The sequence below is a fragment of the Phascolarctos cinereus genome, unplaced genomic scaffold (assembly GCF_003287225.1).
Source record: "Phascolarctos cinereus isolate Bilbo 61053 unplaced genomic scaffold, phaCin_HiC Scaffold_3;HRSCAF=262, whole genome shotgun sequence".
NCBI lineage: Eukaryota > Metazoa > Chordata > Mammalia > Diprotodontia > Phascolarctidae > Phascolarctos > Phascolarctos cinereus.
Window position 1 is genome coordinate 86,656,151 of NW_027555736.1, and position 23,283 is coordinate 86,679,433.

Genomic DNA, 23,283 nt, shown 5'->3' on the forward strand with positions numbered 1-23,283 from the left:
TTCCCCTTGTGCTCCAAAACTTGGGGAAAAGTCATTTCTTCAAGGCTCCACAACAACAAAGCATTTCTCCTGAATGAACTGAAACTCTTCTTGAAATGTCTTTTTAATAATCTTTCTTTCCTCAGAACATCTGTTAACAGTTTTAATTCTCTTCAGAATGTCACTTAACTGTCTCGATAGCATCAATATCCAAAAGTCTCTGTGAACCTGGGTCTAGGCAACCCAGGGCTACATTTGTTTTTTCTGAGAGCAGATACTTGAGAAGTAGGCAATGCAGAATGATCATAAAATAATTTTGGCACTTAAGTAATGATGACAAAATAATGTTTTCAATATATTATCAAATATATAGTGGAAGTTTTCATAAGGAGTTTTTAGTTTGTAATCCCATATGTATTTTTTAATATCAATTTTATGGAATGTACCAAAAATGTGAATCCCAATTTCATTATACTTGGTGATCTTAAAAATGGAAGTTTTATCATTGACTGTCAAGAAAATTATAAACTTTATTATAGACTGTCTAGAAAGTAGGAATATATTTTGTAATTTTTTCATTGTTTTCTGAAGTTAATAGAATATTGTATAGTGGTAATGAGGTGACTTAAGTGAAAACAATGCTTAGTCCGAGTCAGGAAGACTTGATTTCAGATTTTGCGTCAGATACTAGCTATTTGACTCTGGGCAAGTCACTTAGCCTTTCTCTTCCTCAGGTTCCTCAACTGTACAGTGGAGATAAGAATAGCACATACGTCCCAGGATAGTTGTGAGGACCAAGTTAGATAATATTTGTAAAGCCCCCAGCATTATGCTTGCCAAATAAATAGGTACTTTCTTCTTTCCTATATGGAAGGAATATGCTAGAAGATATTGATGTGTTGTTTAGTATCACCTTTGAATTAAGATATGCCATATTCTGGCTCAATCTGTATTTAAAACGTATTATCAGAACATTCTTTTAATTGCCTTTTTGTGTTTATTTTTATTAATGTTCTTTAATGAGTCCTTCTAAATGTGCAAACTGTTGTGTGAAAAGAAAATTGAAACTCGAGAAAAAGTTACAGGTTCTTTAGTCTTTTTTATCACAATAACTACTTTTTTTTCCCTAAATAATAAGTTCTCTTTACTTTTTTGTATATTAACTTTTTACCAAGATTATTTTTCTTTCCAAACTCTTAATAATTGTAGATTTTTATCTTTGGCTTCCTTTAGCTGGATACTCAAATTGTTTTTCAGATTTAAAATCCCTACCCCTTCGAGCCCATTTTTATTCAAAGATATTCTTTTGGAGTCACTTCTAAAATGTTGAGCCAAAAAAGATCCGATTTCATTTATTTAACATCTATTTTTCTTAGTAGTATTATCTAGGTTGGCTAAATTATATTCTCATCAGTAGATTGTGGAAATTAAGTTCGAACCAAAGTAACTGTACCATTGTCCTCATATAACTGAGATTTAATCTTAACATGTTAGAGCAACAAAGAGAATATAGTACATGCGTGTTGGTTACCATGTATCATAGGTAATTTGAGTATTCATTTACTAAGCAGATATGTTTGAAGAAGGGTGATGTCAGAAGATTTACAGATATTGTCAGCACTGAGTACTTAAACGCTGTTTTTATTTCTTTTTTAGTCAAAATGTGACAGCATTGGAAAAAATCAGTAAGTTTGGTTAGTAATAGTAAGTTAGTAATGGTCAGTAATAGTAAGTAGCAGTCCATTTCCAGGAGTCATTAACGCACATTAATCTTCACTATACAATTTAGAGTCTCAATGATGTTAAGTATAACCTATTACCTAGAAAGTTATTCACAAAGCATATTTCCAAAGAATCACAGAATGTAAGAATTGGAAGTGACTTCAGTGGCCGTGTAGTTTAGCCCATATATTAAAGGAATAAAATACCTATTATAACATACTCAACAGTATACAGAGCTGTTCATCTGTAAGTGCATTTGATATCAAAATACTTAGAATTAACATAAGTGAGAGAAGATTATTTTAAAGATCGTTATTTACCTTGCATTATAGCATCATGATGTTAGAAATTAATAGCCTATTTTGCAAATGAATTATCCATTATAGTCACTTTATGTTTAATTAATTTTTGTCAGTTAAAAAACGTTTATTTTCTTTCCCTCTCCTGTCTCCCTCCTTTTCTGGAAAAAAAAATAAGAAAAACAAAAACACTTGTAACATGCACAGTCAAGCAAAATAAATCCCCACATTGGCCATATAAAAAAAATCTGCATATTAAGCCCATCACCTCTCTTAGCAGGAGGTAGATAGCAGGCTTAGTCATTAGTTCGTTGTATTGATCAGAGTTTTTAAATGTTTCAAAGTTGCTTGCTTTTACAATGTTGTTATTGTCTAAATTATTCCCTTGATTCTGATCTCTTCACTCCTCATTAGTTAATGTAAGTCTTCCAGTTTTCTCTGAAGCTATTCGTTTCATAATTTCTTATGGCACTATAAATTCTAATATATTCATGTGCCATATACTGTTCAGCCATTGCCCGAATAGATGGACATCCTCTTAGTTTTCTGGTTTTTGCCACTTGAAAAAGAGCTGCTATAAACATTTTGATCATTATAATCACTTTAGTATAAAATAGGTCTAAATCTGCAACTCATTTCAGAAGGTTCAGTGGAAGCCAGGCTAAGTTTAATTTCTTATCAGCTCCCATAAAATTGCCACAAATGATTCCACAAATATGATATCAGATATATGTATTAATATTTACCATTGTATGGCAACAACTCAGGTTAGTTTGGGATAGTTTTTAACTCAACCACAAAAGTGTTGATAATAACTTTTTGTCATAGGGAGTTTCTTAAATATTTGTCTTGTATCCACACATATATATTCATTTTCTTCAAAAGTGTGGTAAATTAGGATTGAGATATAATCTTTTGTAGACATCAATATGGTGAACTTCCTGTATTTTTAAAGAAGCAGCAGTTTCAGAGTAGTTGACATAGGTCCCTATGTCATACCTTTTAAAAATGTTTGTATTATACTAAGGTTAAAGTGAAGATTTTTGAACATATACTTTTTCTGAAATTACAGCAGCAAATTGAATGGAATATTATTTAAAATATATCTGAATTTAGGTATCTGGAATGATTTTCAGGAGTCTAGACAACTTGTTTAGTCCCTTATAACTGAAATGCCATAAAGATTTTGGGGAACAAAATCTAAGGTTTGGGAACTTAGCAGATTTTGTGCAGCTGTGTTCATTTTGTCAGCTTCTCTGCTATTCCAGTCCTTACAATAACCTCAGATCTCTATTAGGTTTTCAGGTCACTTCTCATTTAGATTCTGATCACACTCAAATCTCTTAAGTATCTACTAGAAATATGTGATAATTAGTCATTTTTCGATTGTGTCTGACTCTTCATGACCCCATTTGAGATATTCTTGGCAGAGATACTGGAGTGGTTTGCCATTTTCTTCTCCAGCTCATTTTGAAGATGAGGAACCTGATGCAGACAGGGTTAAGTGACTTGCCCAGTATCACACAGCTAGTTAAGTGTCTGAGGCCAGCTTTGAACTTGGAAAGATGAGTCTTCTTTAGTCTTGTTCCAGTACTCCTTTGTCTACTGCGCCACTTAGCTGTCCATTTGATAATCAAGTGAAGGCAAAGTAGTATCTATTATGGATATGCCCATCATTGGCCGCAGGGGCCAATTTGATGCCTACTTTTTTTTGTTACTTTTTATCTTTGTACTTCTTTCTTCCTTTTTGGGTAATGTAAGGGGAGGGGGCATATTTCATCCCTAACACCAGGGATTTATTTAGTGCCACTTATGTTCTGGGTAGTGTGGTAGGCACTCCTATGGGAATATTTGGTATATTAGTAATGAAAGCAGTAACTTGGAATTAACAGCTAATATTTCATAATTGGTATGTCACTAAATGTTATTAGTCATTAACTAAATTAAGATGGAAAATGTATGACTTCTATCAGAACAAATCTGTTGATAGCTTTCTATAAATTTTCCTTAGAGTACCTCACACACCATTTAATCGGTCAATCAGCAAGCACTTATTAAGCACCTACTATGAACCAGGTACTATACTTGGTACTGGTACACAAAGAGAAAAATGAAAATTGTCTCTGCCCTCAGGAAGCTTACAAGTTAGCTGGAGGAGACAATATTCTATCTGAAGAAACATGTACGTATGTAGATATATACAAAATAAATACAGGGTAATCAAAAGGGGGTGGCATTAGTTGGGGGAAAGGCCATGAGAAACAAAGTATATTGATACACAGCTTGTGGTTTTCTTATGACAGCTTATTACTATGTCTCTGTGTGGCTAAATTTTAGGAACTAGTCTTCTCTCCATCTTTCCTTCTTTCTCTCCCCCCACATATTAAACACACACATATGTATGCGTCTTTGTGTGTTTGTGTGAAGAGAGAGACAGAGACGGTGACAGGAACTTCAACTAAACAACTTTAGGGTTGTTTTAATTTACATTTCTTTAATCAATAGTAATTTAAAGCATTTTTTTCATATGACTGTAAATAACTTTAATTTCTTCATCTGAAAAATGCCTGTTGACTCAGTTCACTATGTATTTGAGAAATAAGGCGTTTATCAGAGACACTTGCTGTAAAGATTGTTTCCTAGCTTTCTGCTTTCTTTCTCATCTTGGTTGCTTTGGTTTTGTTTGTACAAAAGCTTTTTAACTTAAGATTATCAAAATTGTCTGTTTTACATTTTGTAATGCTCTCTATCTCTTGTTTGGTCATGAACCTGTAATTCACTTAACTTCTTCTTTCAAAATTTGGGTGCTTTACCAGTTGGTACATGTATGTTTAGTATTGATGTTACTTCGTTGTATGCCGTACCTTTTAACAAGATGTAGTTTCCTTCCATATCTCTTTTAATTAGGTCTCTTTTTGCTTTTGCTTTGCCTAAGATCAGGATTGTTACCCCTGCTTTTTTTTTTTTTTACTGCAGCTGCAGCATAATAGATTCTCTTTCAGCCCCTTACCTTCACTCTGTGTGTGTCTCTCTGCTTCAAGTGTGTTTCTTGTGAACAACATAATGTAGGATTCTGGTTTTTTGATCCACTGCATTTCTTTTTAATGGGAGATTTCATCCCATTCATGTTCACAGTTGTGATTACTAACTATGTTTTTCCCTCCATCCTATTTTTCCTTCTGTTTGTCCTCTCTCTCCTTTCACTCTTTCCCTCTTCAACAGTGTTTTGCTTCTGTCTACCATCTCCCCCGGTCTGCCCTCTTTTTTGTCAGGTCCCTACCTTTACTAATCTCCTCCCTACTTTTCTGTCCAGTAAGATAAATTTCTATATTCAACTGATTGTGTGTATTATTCCTTCTTTGAGCCAATACTGATGTGAGTAAGGTTCAAGCGTTGCCCATTGCCCACCCTCCCATCTTTCCCTTTACTGTCTTTACATCATTTACTTCTCCCGTCCTTTTGCACCCAGTGTACTCCTCTTTCTCATTCCTTAATTATTCTTTATGTCATTCCCTCAGATTCACCATATACACGTATCCTCTATGTATATTCCTTCTGGTGGTACAAGTATCATCTTCCCATGTAGGGATGTAAACAGTTTAGCCCCATTGAATTCCTTAAGTTTTCTTTTCCCTTTTTCCATTTTTAGGCTTCTCTTAGGTCTTGAAGTTGGAGATTAAATTTGTAATTTAATTCATAACTCATCTATATATTCTGTTAAATAAAACATTAGTACAATGTAAGAATAGTAATTGGAGGAATTTTTTGTATCTAGCTGTCTGGCTATATATCATGTGATACAGTGGATATTTTTCCATTTAAAAAGCCCTATAACTTCATGATTTTCTTATTAATAGCTTTATAAAAGTAGAGGCTTCTAGGTGGTATAGTGGATAGGGCTTATAGTCTTGGAGTCAGAAAAGTGAGTTCAAATGCTGCCTTAGACATTTATGAATTATATGACCTTGGGCCAATCACTTAACCTCTATTTCAGTTTCCTCATTTGTAAAGTAGGTATAATTCTAGTTCCTATCTCATAGGATAGTTGAGAAGATCAAATTAGATAGTATATCTAAAGTGCTTTGCATACCTTTAAGTACTATGTAAAATATTCACCCTAAAATTCCTTTAAATACCGGTGCCTGGTATGCATATTTATTAAAATTATTAAATTCGTAAAATTTATTTTAAAATTGCTAAATACATTTATATCCTTGCAAAAGTTTAAGGCCTTGTAGTAGACATGGGAAATAAAGAAAAAAAAGAAACAATTCATTCCATCTAGGAGCTTATACTTTCCTGGCACAGTGTCAACAGAGATAAATAGAATACAGAGTCACTTAAGGAAAGAGACAAACTCAGAGGGGAACAGGAAAGGTTTCATAGAGAATGTGGTACCTGATATGAAACTTGTTAGAAGATGTAAGTTGAGATATCTGGAAGATAGATTGAATACTGGCTGTAAAATTGTCTGGGTCTTGGTTTCCTCATCCATAAAATGAGATACATGTACCACTTCTTTCTCACCACCCTCTGAGAGAGTTCACAATCTAATGGGGGAGACAACATGCAAATAATGTATATGCGTGTGTGTGTGTGTGTATGCTGCATATATACAGAATAAATGGAAGGTACTAGCAATGCCTGGTTCCTGAGGAGAACCAGGAAAGGCCTTCTGCAGAAAGTGGGATTTTTGCTGAGTCTTGAAGGAAGCCAGGTAATCCAAGAGGCGGAATTGAGAGCATTCCAGGTATGTTCAACAGCCAATTCAAGGCATGGAGTTGGGAGATGGCGTGTTTTGAAGAACAGCAAGTAGTGTAGTAGAACTAGATCATAGACTGCATGGAAGAGAGTAAAGTGTAGGAAGACTGAAAAGAAGTGGCCAGGTTGTGAAGGGCTTTAAGTGTTGAACAGAAGATTTTGCATTTGATCTTAGAGACAGTAGGAAGCCACTGGTGTTTATTGATGGGGGAGTGACATTGGTCAGAACTACACTTTAGTAAAGTCACTTTGGCAGTTGAATTGGAGTGAGAAAAGACTTGAGGGCAAGGAGATTAACCAGAAAGCTATTATAGTAGTCCAGGTGAGAAGTTACAAGGGCCTGGAATAGGTTTGTGACTATGTGAAGGAAGGTAGGGGGATGCATGAGAGATGTTGTGAAGGTGGAAATGATAAGACTTGACAACAGATTGAATGAGAATGAGCAGTCAAGAATGATAAGGTTGTGAGCCTAAGTAACTGGGAGAATAGTGGTGTCTTGATAGTAATAGGAAAATTAAGAGCAGGGGGAGGTTTGGGAGAAAATATAGTGAGTTCTGTTTTAGACATCTTGAGTTTGAGATGCCTAAGAGACATCTAGTTTGAGATATCTAAAAAGGAAATTGGTGATCTGGGACTGGAGAACAGGAGAGAGACTAGTGTTATACAAATCATCCACATAGATTAAATCCATGGGAGCTGATGAACTCACCAAGCAAGGTAATATAGTGTAGAGATTATATTCTTAGTCTGGGGTCCCTAAGCTTTATTTATTTGGTAAATTTTTAATTCATTTTAAACTTAAATACAAAACAAGAAAAGAAAAAAAACTTTGCCATGTACACAGCAGAACATAAGAGATAGGATTCAATATAAAGCAATAAATTTTCATTTCAACAAAATCTGTGTAATAAATACTACACATTGTTTTCCAGTCTACCCAGCTTTTCTTTGCTTCCTTATAGGTTTTCTTTTTTCTCTGCTATGTACTTTTTGATTTCTTTTTTACCCTTCTTCTCCCCTCCCCACCGTAAAGATTAAATATGATATATGTGCATATGCATAAATATCTATAAACATACACACACATATATACACACATATATACACTCATACTCATAAATGTAAGACCATACTATGCATGTTTTGCAACTTTTAGCCGAGACCATAATAATCATAATAAAATCCTTACTTGTAATTTCTAAGGTTCACGCATGGTGTTAACATAAACAGTAGTAACTCTTGATCTTTATTATCTGTTACACTAAAATAAGAAGTTAATGAAGAGAGTTGACTGCCTGAAATGATAGAAATTCTAATAAAATTGCATAAATATGTACCAGATGATTTATATTTGACTTTAGAATGTTTTATGTGTTGATTTTTGAAGCAGAAGAATTACCTTCCCTGTTACCTTTTAAATTAATGTTAAAATTACTAGACATTCCCTGGATACAGTACAGAGCCTTGTTGGGGGGATGGCATTTGATATTAATATTAATATTTTACTATCAGTAATTCATACCACATAATTGCATTTATCTATTCTAAAGAGATATTTGGAGCATTAAATCTGAAACCATTTGACCTTTAATATGAAAAATCATTCCCAACTTACTTTACTTGAAGTGCTATTGGGAATTTCATAGTCTCTACAGAATTTTCTAATGTATTAAGGCAAAATGTGTAAAATAAATCCATATACATTGAAAATGCTTTATTTTTAGGTCCTGTGCCTAATGAAATGTTGTTTTGCTTCTTGATGTCATTCTCAGAGCTCAGTAGCTCAGCAGGCTGTCCTACTGTAAAAATGATGAGTCATCAGAAGACCTCATTGTGGGTGTTTGTGCTTCATATGGTAGGGTAGTGTGCAGAGAAGTTTTAAGTCAGATTCATAAATGAGACTTGAAGATTTTAAAAGTTACTAATTTATAGAATTCTTTTATCTATATTACAACATGCATTTAAGAGCTTATCCATTAGTATGTATATCTGGGACCAACAGTAATGACAGATGGGCAGTGAATCATGTCTTGAGTTGAACAAGAGGAGAGTAAAGCTGGATTGCCTTCAGAAAATTGCAGAACTCCCTTTATGACCCCAATCTTCCCATATAAGCAAATGCCAATCTTTTTAATACCAGCATTCATATTCAGTCAGTGTTAGTATATGGCAGAGAATACAGCAGTTTCCAAAGAATTTAAAATTCACACAGACGGAAGGATTATGAAAAGAAAATGAGCTGCTTATGTGTAGAGGCAGAGTGCTGTACTGGTACCCCTATGATGTCAAGAGGAAGAGAGGAAGGCCTCCAGCTTGTTGAGTGGTTCCCCTTTGGTGAATTTATGGGAGGGATTTGGGCAGGAGTCACAGAGGATGGGCAAGCGTGAGTGGAGTTATAGCATGCATTTATGAAGGGAGCTTCCAAATCTGTGAGATCCATCTGAGTATTTAGTAAGGTGTTTGAACTTCCTTTTTAAATGGACCATAATTATTCCAAACTGTGTCATCTTCCACAGTCCAGTAAAATGTTGAAATTTGCCTCGAGTGACTTAAATTTGGAATAAGGTGATTTGGTTCTGCTGCTTGCTGCCTGTGCCACACTGGACAAGTCACTTAACCTCTCTGGGCCTCAGTTTCCTCATCTGTAAAATAAGAGGATGGGTCTAGATGATGCTCAAGGTTTCTTACATTCTAAATAAGGGATGCTTTGAATTTATGTGGTAATGAAGGAAATTACTACTTGGTAGGCATTTATAGCATTATTTTGTGTAAATATTTGTTGAATTAAATTGTTTACCTTGTAACATATTTCGTTATGTTGCTCTTCCAAAGGCCAACATAAAATCATTTCAGGATACTTTAATTTTGACTCCAGCTGTCTTTTCTTTGGAGATTCCAGTTCAGTTTTTTGTTTAAATAAAACTAAGAATTGTAATTTAATATACAATATTTTGGATTGTTTTATTTGATTGCAGTTGATGAAGAACGAGTTAAAGAGCTTGGCCGATTACGGGTACTTTACAAGAGAACAATTATGCCTTACAACATATATAAAAAACGACAGAAAGGACCAAGTGATGAAGCCATCGTTCAACAGTATGCAGACTTGGTCGGACAGACCTGTTCAGAAAGGATGTTACTGTTTAGAAGCTGAAAAAAAAATTATTAAAGAATTAATATTCCACTCTCACTTTAGGTACTACATGATTGCACTCCATTTTATTATGATTAACACACTTCTATATTAATAGAGCTGCAGGATAATATTGCAACCATCTAAAATTAAGCATCCTATTTTAATTATTATATGACTCTCCTAAAATATTTAAAGTGAAATGTTTGTAAAGTATGTAATATAGAGAGACATTTTTAAAAAATATGCCTAGATATTTAGTCTTATACTTGAGATTTTGGAAGATTGGGGATTTTTTTTTTAATTCGAGCTACATTAGATTTGTCATCTTTCGATTCTTTATGGTAAATAAAATTATTAAGTTTCATTTAAGTGATTTGAATCATAGATGTGCTTTGATTTTTCAAATCACATTGAAATGCAAAATTAAAGCATGGTATTTGCCTGAACTGAGTTAAAAGACAGTAATTTCAGTAAAAGAAAATTTCCGAAAGGCACATTTAGAAACTATGGCATTATTTAGGTTTTAGCATCCTTGTCTTTTTGGAGAATATATGTCTATGTTACCAAATCCTATGGGTTATACATTACAGAATAATCTTATGTAATGAAGCTGGATAGTGCTTTTAAAAACAAAAACAGGAACATTAGACATTTTTATTTTAAATATTTGATCTGCTGAAATTGCAGTAAATCCTTGAAAGATGGGTTTTTAGGCAACTGTTTAGTATTTCTTATGATCCAAATTCTATACAAGTCAGAAGTTGAATCAAAAATTCCACGTTGGTTCTCTCCTTAGAATATGACACCTGACTTAGGTTATTGATGAAAATTAAGTATTATCCTGCTACATTCCTAGCTTTACTAAAGAATAATATTTAATGAGACATGAATCTGAAGGTACTCATTCTAGTCTGAATGCCTTCTGTCCATTTCCTTATCATAAAATTAATTTGAAACTTTATAGAATGCATAATTATTTTTCTATTGTAACAGTCTAAATTGGTATTGTTTTTCTGACTTCTCTTGTCCCAAACTGCTTGTATGACTTATATTATTTAGGAAGATGGGATCACCCACCCATCGATGCAGAATATTCTTTTGATCAAAAGCTGGGGCACGTCCCCTCCCCTGTTTCCCATTCAGCAAGCCAGCCAGCCCCAATTTTTACTGATAGCTCCTTGTGTACTGGCCCCCACACGATCTTTCTGCTCATTCTTCATTTCTGAATAAAAGTAGGAGTTTGAAACTCAGTCAAAAGTCTTATATGAGAAATATACTGTGCATTTGGTTTAGACTTTTGTATAAGACATGATCTTCAGATATCATAACTAAGAACACTTTTCACTTGACCCAAATAATATTAAGTAATGCGAGCAATTTTTTTGCATCCAAATGAAGGCTGCCCCCTTCAAGGTCACTACTTTGGGAGGCCATACACTTCTTCCAATAATGCTTCCATTGCAAAAAGCATTTGAGGACTCTTCTTTGGGCAATTTGCTTCACAGATTGTGGTACATTGTTTTGATTATCCACAGTGGTGGTAAGTATTAATATTTTTTTTGGTCATAAATAAAATGTGGCTATTATTAAGTAATGAGACTGATTTCTTGCATGACTTAGACATAAACCAATTTTAACAGCAGTTCCTAAAGATAAGTTCCAAAAATAGTTTGAGCAGTGTCAGCATTATTGAAATGAGCTTCCAAGATGTCTACTGTGAATGACAACTTTTGTGCAAATGTGTAAGTCCTGTTTCTTTAAAGGGAAAAAAAACACCTCATAACTTTATAATGATACTTTATCATGTAGTATTTGGAAAGAACCATGAAACCTAAGACTAAAAGTTACTCTTTTAGCACCATGCAATAAAAGTCCCCTCTACTGCAAAATCCAGTGTAGGCAACATTCTTTGTAAGGGGATTCATTATTGGCAGAACACATAATTTCTAACATTGACCTATTTTATAGATTCCTGAGCCTAGCACTGTAGCATGGTTTTAGTGAATTTACAAAACAAATTGGATTTGGAGTTCACTTATCCAAAGGCTATATTCATACAGTCTTCTCTTTAAGATTAACCTGAACACAATTTTTTTTGAAGTAAAAGTTTTGTTCTTTTACCCCAAAGTTTGCAGAGATTAGAAGGGCTATGTTGGGGAAAAGGAACCCAAAAAAGAGGTATCTGAGGTTTGGGGTTAGCAAGCCATTCTGTTTAGAAATTGACCTGTTATTATTATGTTGGTATTCATTAGTTTAAGGGCATCACAAGAACCATTAAAAAAAAAGTCATAGCATTTAGTTTCAAAAATTTGAATCTACTACTGTATTAGTGACCCTTTCACATTATGAATAAATTGATGCCTTCATGTCATGGGAACAGAGCTGTAGGATATGTCTCCCATTTCATTTTCATTTTATTTCTGCTTTCTCAGCTTTATACTATCTTAAAAAAATGTTTATTTGGGTTTTTGATGCTCCAAAACATTGAGGTTAAGTTCTAATGCCTATATTCTTCTTGGTTTCAGTTATTTAAGTGAGGAATTATTATTATAAATCTAAGTAAGTCTTCAACACTGTTTAGTCTATTTTAAAAATTATTTTGATAATGCCAAGTGCATGTATTATGTTTAATGTAGAATATATGACTTAAATGAGCTATTCAGAATGTCTGAATAACATTAAGGTTTAATTTTTAAGCAGCAAATTATTTTAGTATAAATAAGGAAAATGACTATAATTGCCAGGTAACTAAAAGTTACTAGTGTTGTCAACTTGAAATGAAAAAGGAATAGTAATAATTGAAAAATGCTATTTTAATTTGTAGTAACTGTGAGTATATTCATTTTCAGTGAATGTAAGATGAGAACTACGTATTGTGAATTTATTGCTTTTGTAAATGCTTTTTGAACACTCTACTTGATGAAACTTAATGGAAAAAAATAAAGCTATTTCTATCTACTATGGCTGTCATCAGTAAGAACTTATGTGACTTAGTTTCTCATGTTGTTTTTCCTAAGCATATGCCTTCTTCAGTAAAGACACCAAAGTCAATAGATAGCATTAATTTAATGTATTTATTTTCTAGTGATAAGAGTTGTCGAAACATTTTGCCTAATTCAAGAACAGAATAAAATACAGTTATTCTTTTTTGCTTTTTTGTTTTGTTTTGTTTTTTTTAGGCAGTTGGGGTTAAGTGACTTGTTCAAGATCACACAGCTAGTAAGTGTCAAGTGTTTGGTCTGAGGCCATGTTTGAACTCAGGTCTTCCTGACTTCAGGGCCGGTGCTCTATCCACTGCACCACCTAGCTGCCCCAAATACAGTTATTCTTTAAGCAAAAAATGTGCATGAAAATTTGGAACTTCCAGTGCCAGGATGGTGGGATGAGGAAGGAACTCCCTGGATCCCTCCTGAATTCCTCTGCAAACAACTTGAGGTGGCAGCTAAAGCTTGAACCTTATTCTCATCAGAATTGACTCAGAGAGGGAATAACACTCAGTTGGATACAGAAATCTATCTAACCTTATAGGGAAGTAAAAAGAAACAGGGATAAGAGAAAGGTGGGGACTGATGAGAGGGTGAATTGGGAGAGGTGGTGATCAGGAGTGAAACACTTGTGGGAAAGGACAGGATGAATGGTAAGAGAAAGAAAAGGATAATCAAAGGGAAAATGGGATGAAAGGAAATACACAGTTATCATAACTGATAATGTGAATGGGATGAACTCACCCATAAAACAGAAGCGGATAGCAGAATGGATTAAAAACCAGAATTCTACAATATGCTGTTTACAAGAAATACATTTGAGGCCCAGAGACACAGATAGAGGCAGAATCTATTATGCTTCAGCTGAAGTTAAAAAAAAAAAAGTAGGAGTAGTAGTCATGATCTTGGACAAAGCAAAAGCAAAAATAGATCTAATTTAAAAAGATAATGAAACTATCATCTTACAGAAAGGTATCACAGACAATGAAGTAATATCAATACTAAACATATGCACCAAATGGTATAGCATCTAAATTTTTGAAGGTGAATGAGTTACAGGAGGAAATAGACAATTAAACTATAGTTTTATTTATTTCCCCTCTCAAAACTAGATAAATAACCAAAAAATAAATAAAAAAGAAGTTAATGGGGTGAATAGAGTTCTAGAAAAGTTATATATGATAGATCTCTGGAAAAAAATGAGTGGACTAGAAAGGAATATACCTTTTTCTAAGCAGCATATGGCACCTACACAAAAATTGACTGTTTATGAGGGCATAAAAACCTCACAGGAAAGCAAAAATATTTCTGCATCCTTTTCAGATAATGATGCAATAAAAATTACGTTCAGTAACAGATAGTGGGAACATAAATTAATTGGAAACTAAATCCTAAAGAGTAAGTGGGTCAAAGAACAAATGATAGAAACAATCAGTAAGTTCCTTAAACAGAATGGCAACAAGACAACATAGCAAAATTTGTGGGATGCTGCCAAAGACGTACTTAGGGGAAATTTATATCTGTCATTGCTTACATCATGGAGGAAGAGCAGATCACTGAATTGGGCACACAGCTAAAAACAACAAACTACAAAAAGAACAAATTAAAAATCCCAAATTAAACACCAAATTGGAAGTCCTGAAAATCAAAGGAGAGATTAATTAAATTGAAAGGAGAAAAACCATTGAAATAATAAAACTTGAATCTGGTTTTGTGAACAAAGAAAAACAATATAACAATAAAATAGGTAAATCATTGGTTAATTTGTTTAAATTGGTTAAATTGGTTAATTTAAAACATTACTGGTATCAAAAATGAAAGGGGTGAATTCACCACTAATAAAGAAGAAATTAAAACAATGAGAAGGTATTTTGTCCAATTATATGCTAATGGATTTTGACAATCTAAATGAAATGGATGAATATCTGTAAAAATATAAATTGCCCAGATTATCAGAAGAGGAAATGGAATATTAACCCAGTCTTAGAAAAAGAAATTGAGCGAGCCATCAGTGAACTAATGCTAAGGGGAGGGGAGGAACCAGGGCCATATGGATACACAAGTGCATACACCAAACATCTAAGAAACAGTTAATCCCAGTACTATATAAACTATTTGGGAAAATATGTGAGGAAGGATTTCTACCAAATTTCTTTAACAACACGAATATGGTGCTGATACCTAAACCATCAAGAGCCAAGAGAAAGAAAAAATTATAGACCAATTTCCCTAATGAATATTGATGCAAAAATTTTAAATAAATTTAAAATTTATTTAGCAAGGAGATCACAGCAGTATTTCACAAGGATCATACACTTTGACCAGGTGGGATTTATACCAGGAATACCGGGCTGCTTCAATATTAGGAAAACTATTGGCATAATTGATTATATCAGTAACAAAACCAATAGAAATCATATAATTACCTCAATAGATGCAGGAAGAGCCTTTGATAAAATACAACACCCATTCTTATAAAAACACTAGAGGACATAAGAATAAATGGAACTTGTCTTAAAATGATAAGTACTGTTTATCTAAGACCATCAGCAAGCATTATCTGTAATGGGGATAAGCTAGAAGCCTTCCTAATCTTAGGTGTAGCAAGGATAACCATTGTCACCGCTATTATTCAGTATCAGTATTATTCAGTACAGGAAATGCTAAGTTATAGCAATAAAAGAAGAAAAAGAAATTGAAGGAATTAGAATGGGCAGTGAGGAAACAAAACTGTCACTCTTTGCAGATGATGATATACTTAGAGAATCAACTAAAAAACTAATTGAAATAATTAACTTTAGCAAAGTTGCAGGATACAAAATAGACCCAGATAAATCATCAGTATTTCTATATATTGCCAACAAAGTCCAGCAGCAAAAGATAGAAAGAGAAATTACATTTAAAATAGCTGTAGACAATATAAAATACTTGGGAGTCTACCTGCCAAGAGAAACCCAAGAACTATATGAACACTATTACAAAACACTACTCACTCAAATGAAGTCAGATCTAAACAGTTGGAAAAATTATTAATTGCTCATGGGTAGGCTAAGCCAATATAATAAAAATGATAATAAAAATGACTACTCAGATTAATCTATTTGGTCAGTGCCATACCATACCAATCAATCTACCAAAAATTATTTTATAGAGCTAGAAGAAATGATAAAATTCATCTGTAAGAACAAAAGGTCAAGAATATCAAGGGAATCGAAAGAAAAAAAGGAAGGTGGCCTAGCCAAATCTCAAACTACTATTAAAGCAATAATCATGGGAACAATCTGGTACTGGCTAAGAAATAGAGTGGTGGATCCATGGAATAGATTAGGTATACAATACGTTGTAGTAAAGCATCATGGTAATCTAGTATATGATAAACCCAAAGATCCAAGCTTTTGGGCCAAAAAGTTATTATTTAACAAAAACTGCTGGGAAAACTACAAAACAGTTTATGGCAGAAACTAGATATAGACCAACATCTCACACTGTATGCCAAGGTCAGGTCAAAATGGGTACATAATTTACACATAAAGGGTGATACCATAAGCAAATTAGGAGAGCATGGAATAGTTTACCTATATGGATAAGGGAGTAAACAAGAAGTAGCATTACAAAATGTAAAATGGATAATTTTGATTATATGACATTAAAAAGGTTTTGCACAAATAAAACTCATACAACCAAAAGTAGAAGGAAAGCAGAAAACTGGGGAAACATTTTGCAACAAGTATCTCTGGTAAAGGCCACATTTCTCAGATACGTAGAAAGTTGCAGCAAATTTGTAAGAATGTAAGTCATTTCCCAATTGATAAATGATCAAAGGATATGATCAGGCAGTTTTCAGGTAAAGAAATCAAAAGCTATCTATAGTTATAGGAAAAATGCTCTAAATCACTATTGAGTAGAGAAGTGCAGATTGAAACAAGTATGAGGTACCACCTCATACCTTCTAGATTAACTATTATGACAAAAAAGGAAAGTGATAAATATTGGAAGAGATGTGGGAAAACTAGGACATTAATGTGCTGTTGGTGGAGCTGTGAACTGATCCAACCATTCTGGAGAGCAATTTCAAACTGTACCCAAAGTGCTATAAAACTGTACATACCCTTTGATCCAGCAATACCACTACTAGGTATATATCTTAAAGACATCCAAAAAAAAGGGAAAAGGACCTATTTGTACAAAAATATTTATAACAACTCTCTTAGTAATGTCTAGCAACTGGAAATTGAAGGGATGCCAGTCAACTGGGGAATGGCTAAATAAGTTGTGGTATGTGATTGTGGTGGGATATTATTGTGCTATAAGAAATAATGAGCAGGATGATTTCAGAAAACAGCCTGAAAAGACTTACCTGAAGTGATACAGATTTAAGTGAGCAAACTAGGAGAACATTGTATACATTAATAGCAATATTGTTAAAGAACTGTGAATGACGTGGCTATTCCAAAGGACTCATTATGAAAAATGCTGCCTGCTTCCAGAGAAAGAACTGATATTGTCTGAATACTGACTGAAGCATATTATTTTTTACTTTCTCTTCTCTTTTATTACTTATTTTTCCTTTTTTCTTTTCTTTCTCTTAATCTCTCTGTCTCTGTTTCTCTCTGTCTTTCTGTCTCGCTTCTTCAAATCTTCTCATACACAATGACAAATATGGAAATGGCTTACATGATTGCACATGTATAACCTATTTCAGATTGCTTTCCATCTCAGACAGGGAACAGAAGAAGGAGGGAGGGAGGAAGAGAATTTGGAACTCCAAACTTAAAAAAAAATGTTGTTTTAATGTGTAATTGGGGGAAAATGAAATGTTATTTTAAAAATGTAAAGGGATAAAAAAAACATAAAGGAGTCTTCAGACCAAAAAATAGTAATAATTAGTAAAAAGAATAATTAGTAAAAAAAATTTGAATGTGAATGAAGGATAAATCAAGAGATAATTATTCATTTTGAAAAATAAAAAGTTCTTATAAAATTTTATTAAAAAACTAAATTTACACAGAAATTTTCAGAAATATCTCTTGAAATAAATTACTCCTTTATTAGAACCAGGTGTCCAAAAGCACATTAGAAGAATACATTATAAATATTCAATGTTTTACTGAACAGATGTTCATCAAATTGAATATAAAATAAATCAACTTTTTCAAATTTTTTATTCATACATTTTATTGTGTTTCTGCAGCTACCTCTAAAATTCATTATTGATCTGCCCTCCCACAAAACAAGACCTTTGCCAAGGGTAGCCATTCTCTCTACATTCCATTTTTCTCTTCAATCCCATTTACTTTCATGATGTTACAGTCCAATGAATGAAAATTTTTAATAAGAGGGCAACTGAGTTCTCCATGACATTCCAAGTGTTGTAGATATATTATATATTGATATATACCATATTGAAATGCTGTATTACATGTTATAGCACTTTCCAAACTTTTGTTCTCCTTTTTCACTATCTGCCCTTCATTAGACCCCAGGAATAGGTATGTCTAGGTACCTACTTCCTCCACCCGCAATGCTCATTACTTTAAAAAAAAAAGTGTCCATACCCTTTTCAGTTATCTCACATTCATTTTAAAATATATTCCTTCCCTTCTCCCTGTCCAGTGAGCATCCTTTACATAAGATTTTAAAAGTGCAAAACCAAACAATGTACGTGATAGTATATGCAATATTCCATACCCACACTCGCTCCCACCTCTGCAATGATAGAAGAAAGGCACATGTTCTCAACTCTGTTTCCAAAGTCAAGTTTGATTGACAACAGTCAATTTCATTTTATTATTTTTATTTGCATTATTTTATTCATAAATTATATATAATATATTTGAATATATATTTGAATTAAATATATATATGCATGTATATATATGTATACTTTTATTTATATACATATACACAGTTTTTCTAGTTCTGGTTGTTTCACTCTACATTAATTTGTTTAAGTCATCCTTTGTTTCTCAGAATTCTTCTTATTTGTAATTTCCTAGCACAGTAATATTCCATTACATGCATTTGCCATAATTTGTTTAGTCATTCACCAAAAGTTGTAATATTAATAAATGTTAATAGTAGCAGCTTGTAATGTCCATTATCACATTACTATTTAACATTGTGCTAGAAGTGCTACTTGTAGCAACAAGAGAAGAAAGAATTTGAGGGAACCAGCATAGGCAGAGAGAAAACAAAATTATAATGTTTTATGGATTACAGGAAAACCGTATTTAGAAAATCCTAAAGAATAAACAAAAAATTAATTGAAATAATAAATTTGGCAAAGTCACAGGATATAAAATAAATACACATAAACAGCATTCCTATATATTGCCAACAAAAATCCAACAGGAAGAACTACAAAGAGAAATTCCTTTCAGAATAACTGTAGGAGCTACAAATACTTGGGAGTGTATCTATCAAGATATACCTAGGAACTATATGAATCCACCTATAAAATAACATTTGCAGAAATACAGACAGACCTAAGTAATTGAAGAAACACTAATTGCTCATTGGTACATTGAGCCAATATAAAAAAAATGACAGTACTACTTAAATTAATTTGTTTATTCATTGCTATACCAAACTACCAAAGGAATATTGTATGGAACTAGAAAAAATAATGAATTCATATGGAGGAACAAAAGGCCAAGAATCTCAAAGGTAATGATGGAGAAAATGGGAAGGAAGAGATTCAGTACTATATCTCAAACTGTACTACAAAGCCATAATCATCAAAATTATTTGTTACCAGTTAAAAAAAGAGAGAGGTTGCTAAGTGAAACTTAGTAGGTACATAACACATAGAAGCAAAACAAACAGCATAGTATTCAATAAGCCCAAAAGGGGAAGAATTGATGTGACAAAAATTGCAGGGAAAACTGGAAAATAGGGCAGCTAGGTGGCACAGTGGATAGAGCACCAGCCCTGGGGTCAGGAGGACCTGAGTTCAAATGTGGCCTCAGACACATAACACTTACTAGCTGTGTGACTCTGGGCAAGTCACCTAACCCCAATTGCCTCACCAAAAAGAAAAGAAAAGGAGAAATGCAAACACTTATACCCATCATACTGGCAGAGATGGCATAAAAGGAAAATTTCAGGTATTAGAGGGACCATTAACACACACACACACACACACACACACACGCACATGCACACGCGCACACACACACACACACACACCCAGTGCACTGATTGAGGAACTGTCAATTGGACCGATTACTTTGGAAAGCAATTTGGAATATGCCCTCCAAAATTATTAAGCTGTACAAATGTTTGACCAAGCTATACCACAACTGGGTCTAGTGATGTAGTTGAGTCAAAGAGATGCCCCCAAAGAGATCGAAGAATAAAAGGATACTTGTGCAAAAATATAGCAGCTTTTTTTCATAATAGGCCCAAATTGGAAACTAATAGACCCTTCCCAACTGGAGAATGTCTAAAAATACCAAGGCGTACAAATATAATGGAATATTGCTGTACCTTAAGAAATGGGTGATAAATGAAGTGATATGATGTGATAATGAATGAATGAATGTGATAATTCCAATGAAGTGATGAAGAACAAAATGAGCAGAAATAAGAGAACATGTTATATGGCAATGACAATGTTGTAAAGAAAAATAACTGAAAGAATTTAGAACTCTGATGCAATGGAAAAACATGAGTCCAGAGGACTAAAGATGACGTATACAGCTCATGTCTGGCCAGAGAGGTAATGAACTTAAAATGCAAAAAAGAGACATCCGTTTTTAGGCATGGCCAGATTGAACAATTGTTTCGCTTGAGTATGCATAGATATGCTAAGGATTTGTGGGTGTGGTGGGGGCCAATTAAACAGTGGAAGGTATAGGAAAAAAATGTAATTTTGAAAACAAAAATAAAGCTAACTTCTTAATGATGTTAATACATGAAATGAGACACAGCTGTGCTGTTAATTTGACTGAAGTTCTTGGTCTATTGAAATTATTATCCTGGTAAAATACTTACTTAGGGTATTCATTTTGAAATATTCTATATGAAATATCCAATTTAATATCCTCATAGCCTAGTTAATCTACAGAACAAACCTATTAGAGAGCTGAGCAGGAAGCAACTTTATTTCAAATAGAAAATAATTTTCAAAATTTTTGAGATCTTGAACTTTGTTTCTGAATTTCTTTAACTCAGACTTATGTGTAATTTATCTTATCACTCTCCCAAATTTATAAGATGTAAGAGAAATCACTAATAAGAGATACATAAGAAAACTAATATGACAGGAGGAGTCTTAAAGCTATTTGACGTTTGTGATGTTTAAAATATACTGCTTTCACACACATACATACACAAGCACACAACTTTTAATTTGATTGGATATTTTAAAAATTAATTCATGGTTTGTAGACACCTTTACTTTGTAAGGAACAGAGTAACCTAAAGCAGAATGCTGCTGATGCATAATAAAAATATTTTTCATCAATGAAGTTTGATCAAGAAATTCAGCAAATAAAAGCATTTCTAAGTGTTGCTAGTGCCACAAATAGACTATGGATACAATGGAAAGATTAAATAGTAGATGTCCAACTTGCATAATTTGGCCACAGTGTGATTTTGGATTGAATTTTCCCCTGAACTTTTAATTTTTCATGGTATTCCAGTCTGTGCCAGGGCTTTAAAATCATTTAGCATAGGCTTTGTTTTTTAAAACAAAATTTAATTATCATTAAATGAGAACTCATGAATAGTTCATGAAGGCCAATTCATCACACTTTGGTAATTCAGTATTCGAGGAGAATGAATAGCATCTTTTGGTTAATGGAGCTTTTTGATCATGAAACAGGAAAAAAAAATAACGTTTCAGGTTTTTAAATTCAGAGTCGCTTAGTGTAGTCATATGTGAAAAGTCCTATGTGCCTGTTCGGCATAGTCTAAAATAATTTGTTACATAACCAGACAACAACTTGTAAAGCCAGCTGTTGCTGATGCAAGTTACTTTATGGACTGAAGAAAATGAAGATTTAACTCTATCTTCATTTTGATAGAAACCACATAACCTGATAAACCAATTCAAAACTTAATTGTTCAATATTCTTTAACTTTATTTGAGTTTCTTCATGGAAAAGAATGACGGAAGTGTATTAGAAGAAAGCATAAATTCACTTCTTTATTTTTAGCATGATTTTTCATAGTATGTTATTTTCATTAGGTTTTATAGTTATTTGAGTGACTATAAAGGTACAAGTATACATATTATCAATTATTATGCATTTGAGAATAGCACTTCTGAGTGTCAGTATCCTGGGATAAGTTTATAATTTCATTCATCAACACATTGAACTAAATGGTTTACTGATGTGATGCCTTTTTAATTGTGTTTAGAAGCAATTGAACAAATGAATGCATAATTAAGATATTTTTCTAGAAAATTTCTGCCATTTTGACCTTTCTCTTATTTGTGGTATTTCCCCCCATTTTTCTAATTTTTTCTTTAGTTAAAACAAATGTGTTTTGACCAAGTGGAAAAATTTCCTTTTTATGTACTTTTAATATTTTCATGAATCCTGAATTAGCAGTAGTCCAAGATTTTAAAAGACTCTTCAAAAACATATATAATAAGAAATAATCCCTGTTTTCCAAGGAAAATTTGTGCAGAAGAGTAGAAAATAAATCAGAAATAAAATGTTGAAATTTATAATTTAGTATGTGATTCTGCCCAATTAAGTAAACAAAAGCTTTTGTAGAAGATAAATTTACATTTAGAAATTTAAGAAATTCTTGACTGGTTAAAGTAAGACATAACCATTGATTTTAGTTACATTTCTTTGTCCTTAAAACCCAGCAGTATTTGCTTTTGTTTAATCTTGGGATACTGACAAACTAGGCACTGAAAAATTGGTGGGAATTAGTTCAATAAAAAATCTTTGAAGGTTGCTACGTCAAAATGTAACATGTAATAGAAATATCTATGAATGAAATACTGTGCTTTAATTTTGTGGAAACTAACTTTAAGATGTGGAAAATTAGTTAATAATAAGTAGGAAATAAGCTCTATAAATGTTATCCACTGAGAGATTATAAGTATCAAAACTAATATTTCCAAAGCCTTAATTTTTCTTTCCCTAGTTTTCTGCCTCTTTTCTAAAACCAAATACTTATAGATTGCATATCATAATTTAATCATTACCATTCCAATCATTTTCCTAAGTGAACCCAGAAAACATTTCAGCAGATCTCTTTATGTTGTGCTATATCCAAATTAAAAGTAAATGCATGTGTGTGTGTATATATGCACATTTATAGACACATATATGTATTTGTGTATATATATATATATATATATATATACACAGAAATTTTAACTTTTGTCTAAAAGACATTTTAAGTAATTCTCAATCACATACAATAATATCTGGAA

General features: G+C 32.9%; 1 protein-coding gene across 12 annotated transcripts in view; it reads left to right on the top strand.

Annotated features, from left to right (window-relative positions):
- The window catches only part of ATE1 (arginyltransferase 1), a 184,670-nt gene extending 171,622 nt beyond the window's left edge, over nucleotides 1–13,048 (top strand). For 10 of the 12 annotated variants that reach the window (XM_020979230.2, XM_020979235.2, XM_020979236.2 and 7 more), the window contains one exon: nucleotides 9,737–9,951. In XM_020979230.2, the coding sequence (XP_020834889.1) occupies nucleotides 9,737–9,915 (179 nt within the window). In that variant the 3' untranslated portion in view covers nucleotides 9,916–9,951. Of the gene's footprint in view, nucleotides 1–9,736; nucleotides 9,958–11,295 lie in introns of those variants that run through there. The other 2 variants (XM_078151016.1, XM_020979229.2) reach the window with 1 other exon arrangement.
- The last annotated feature ends 10,235 nt before the right edge of the window (nucleotides 13,049–23,283 follow it).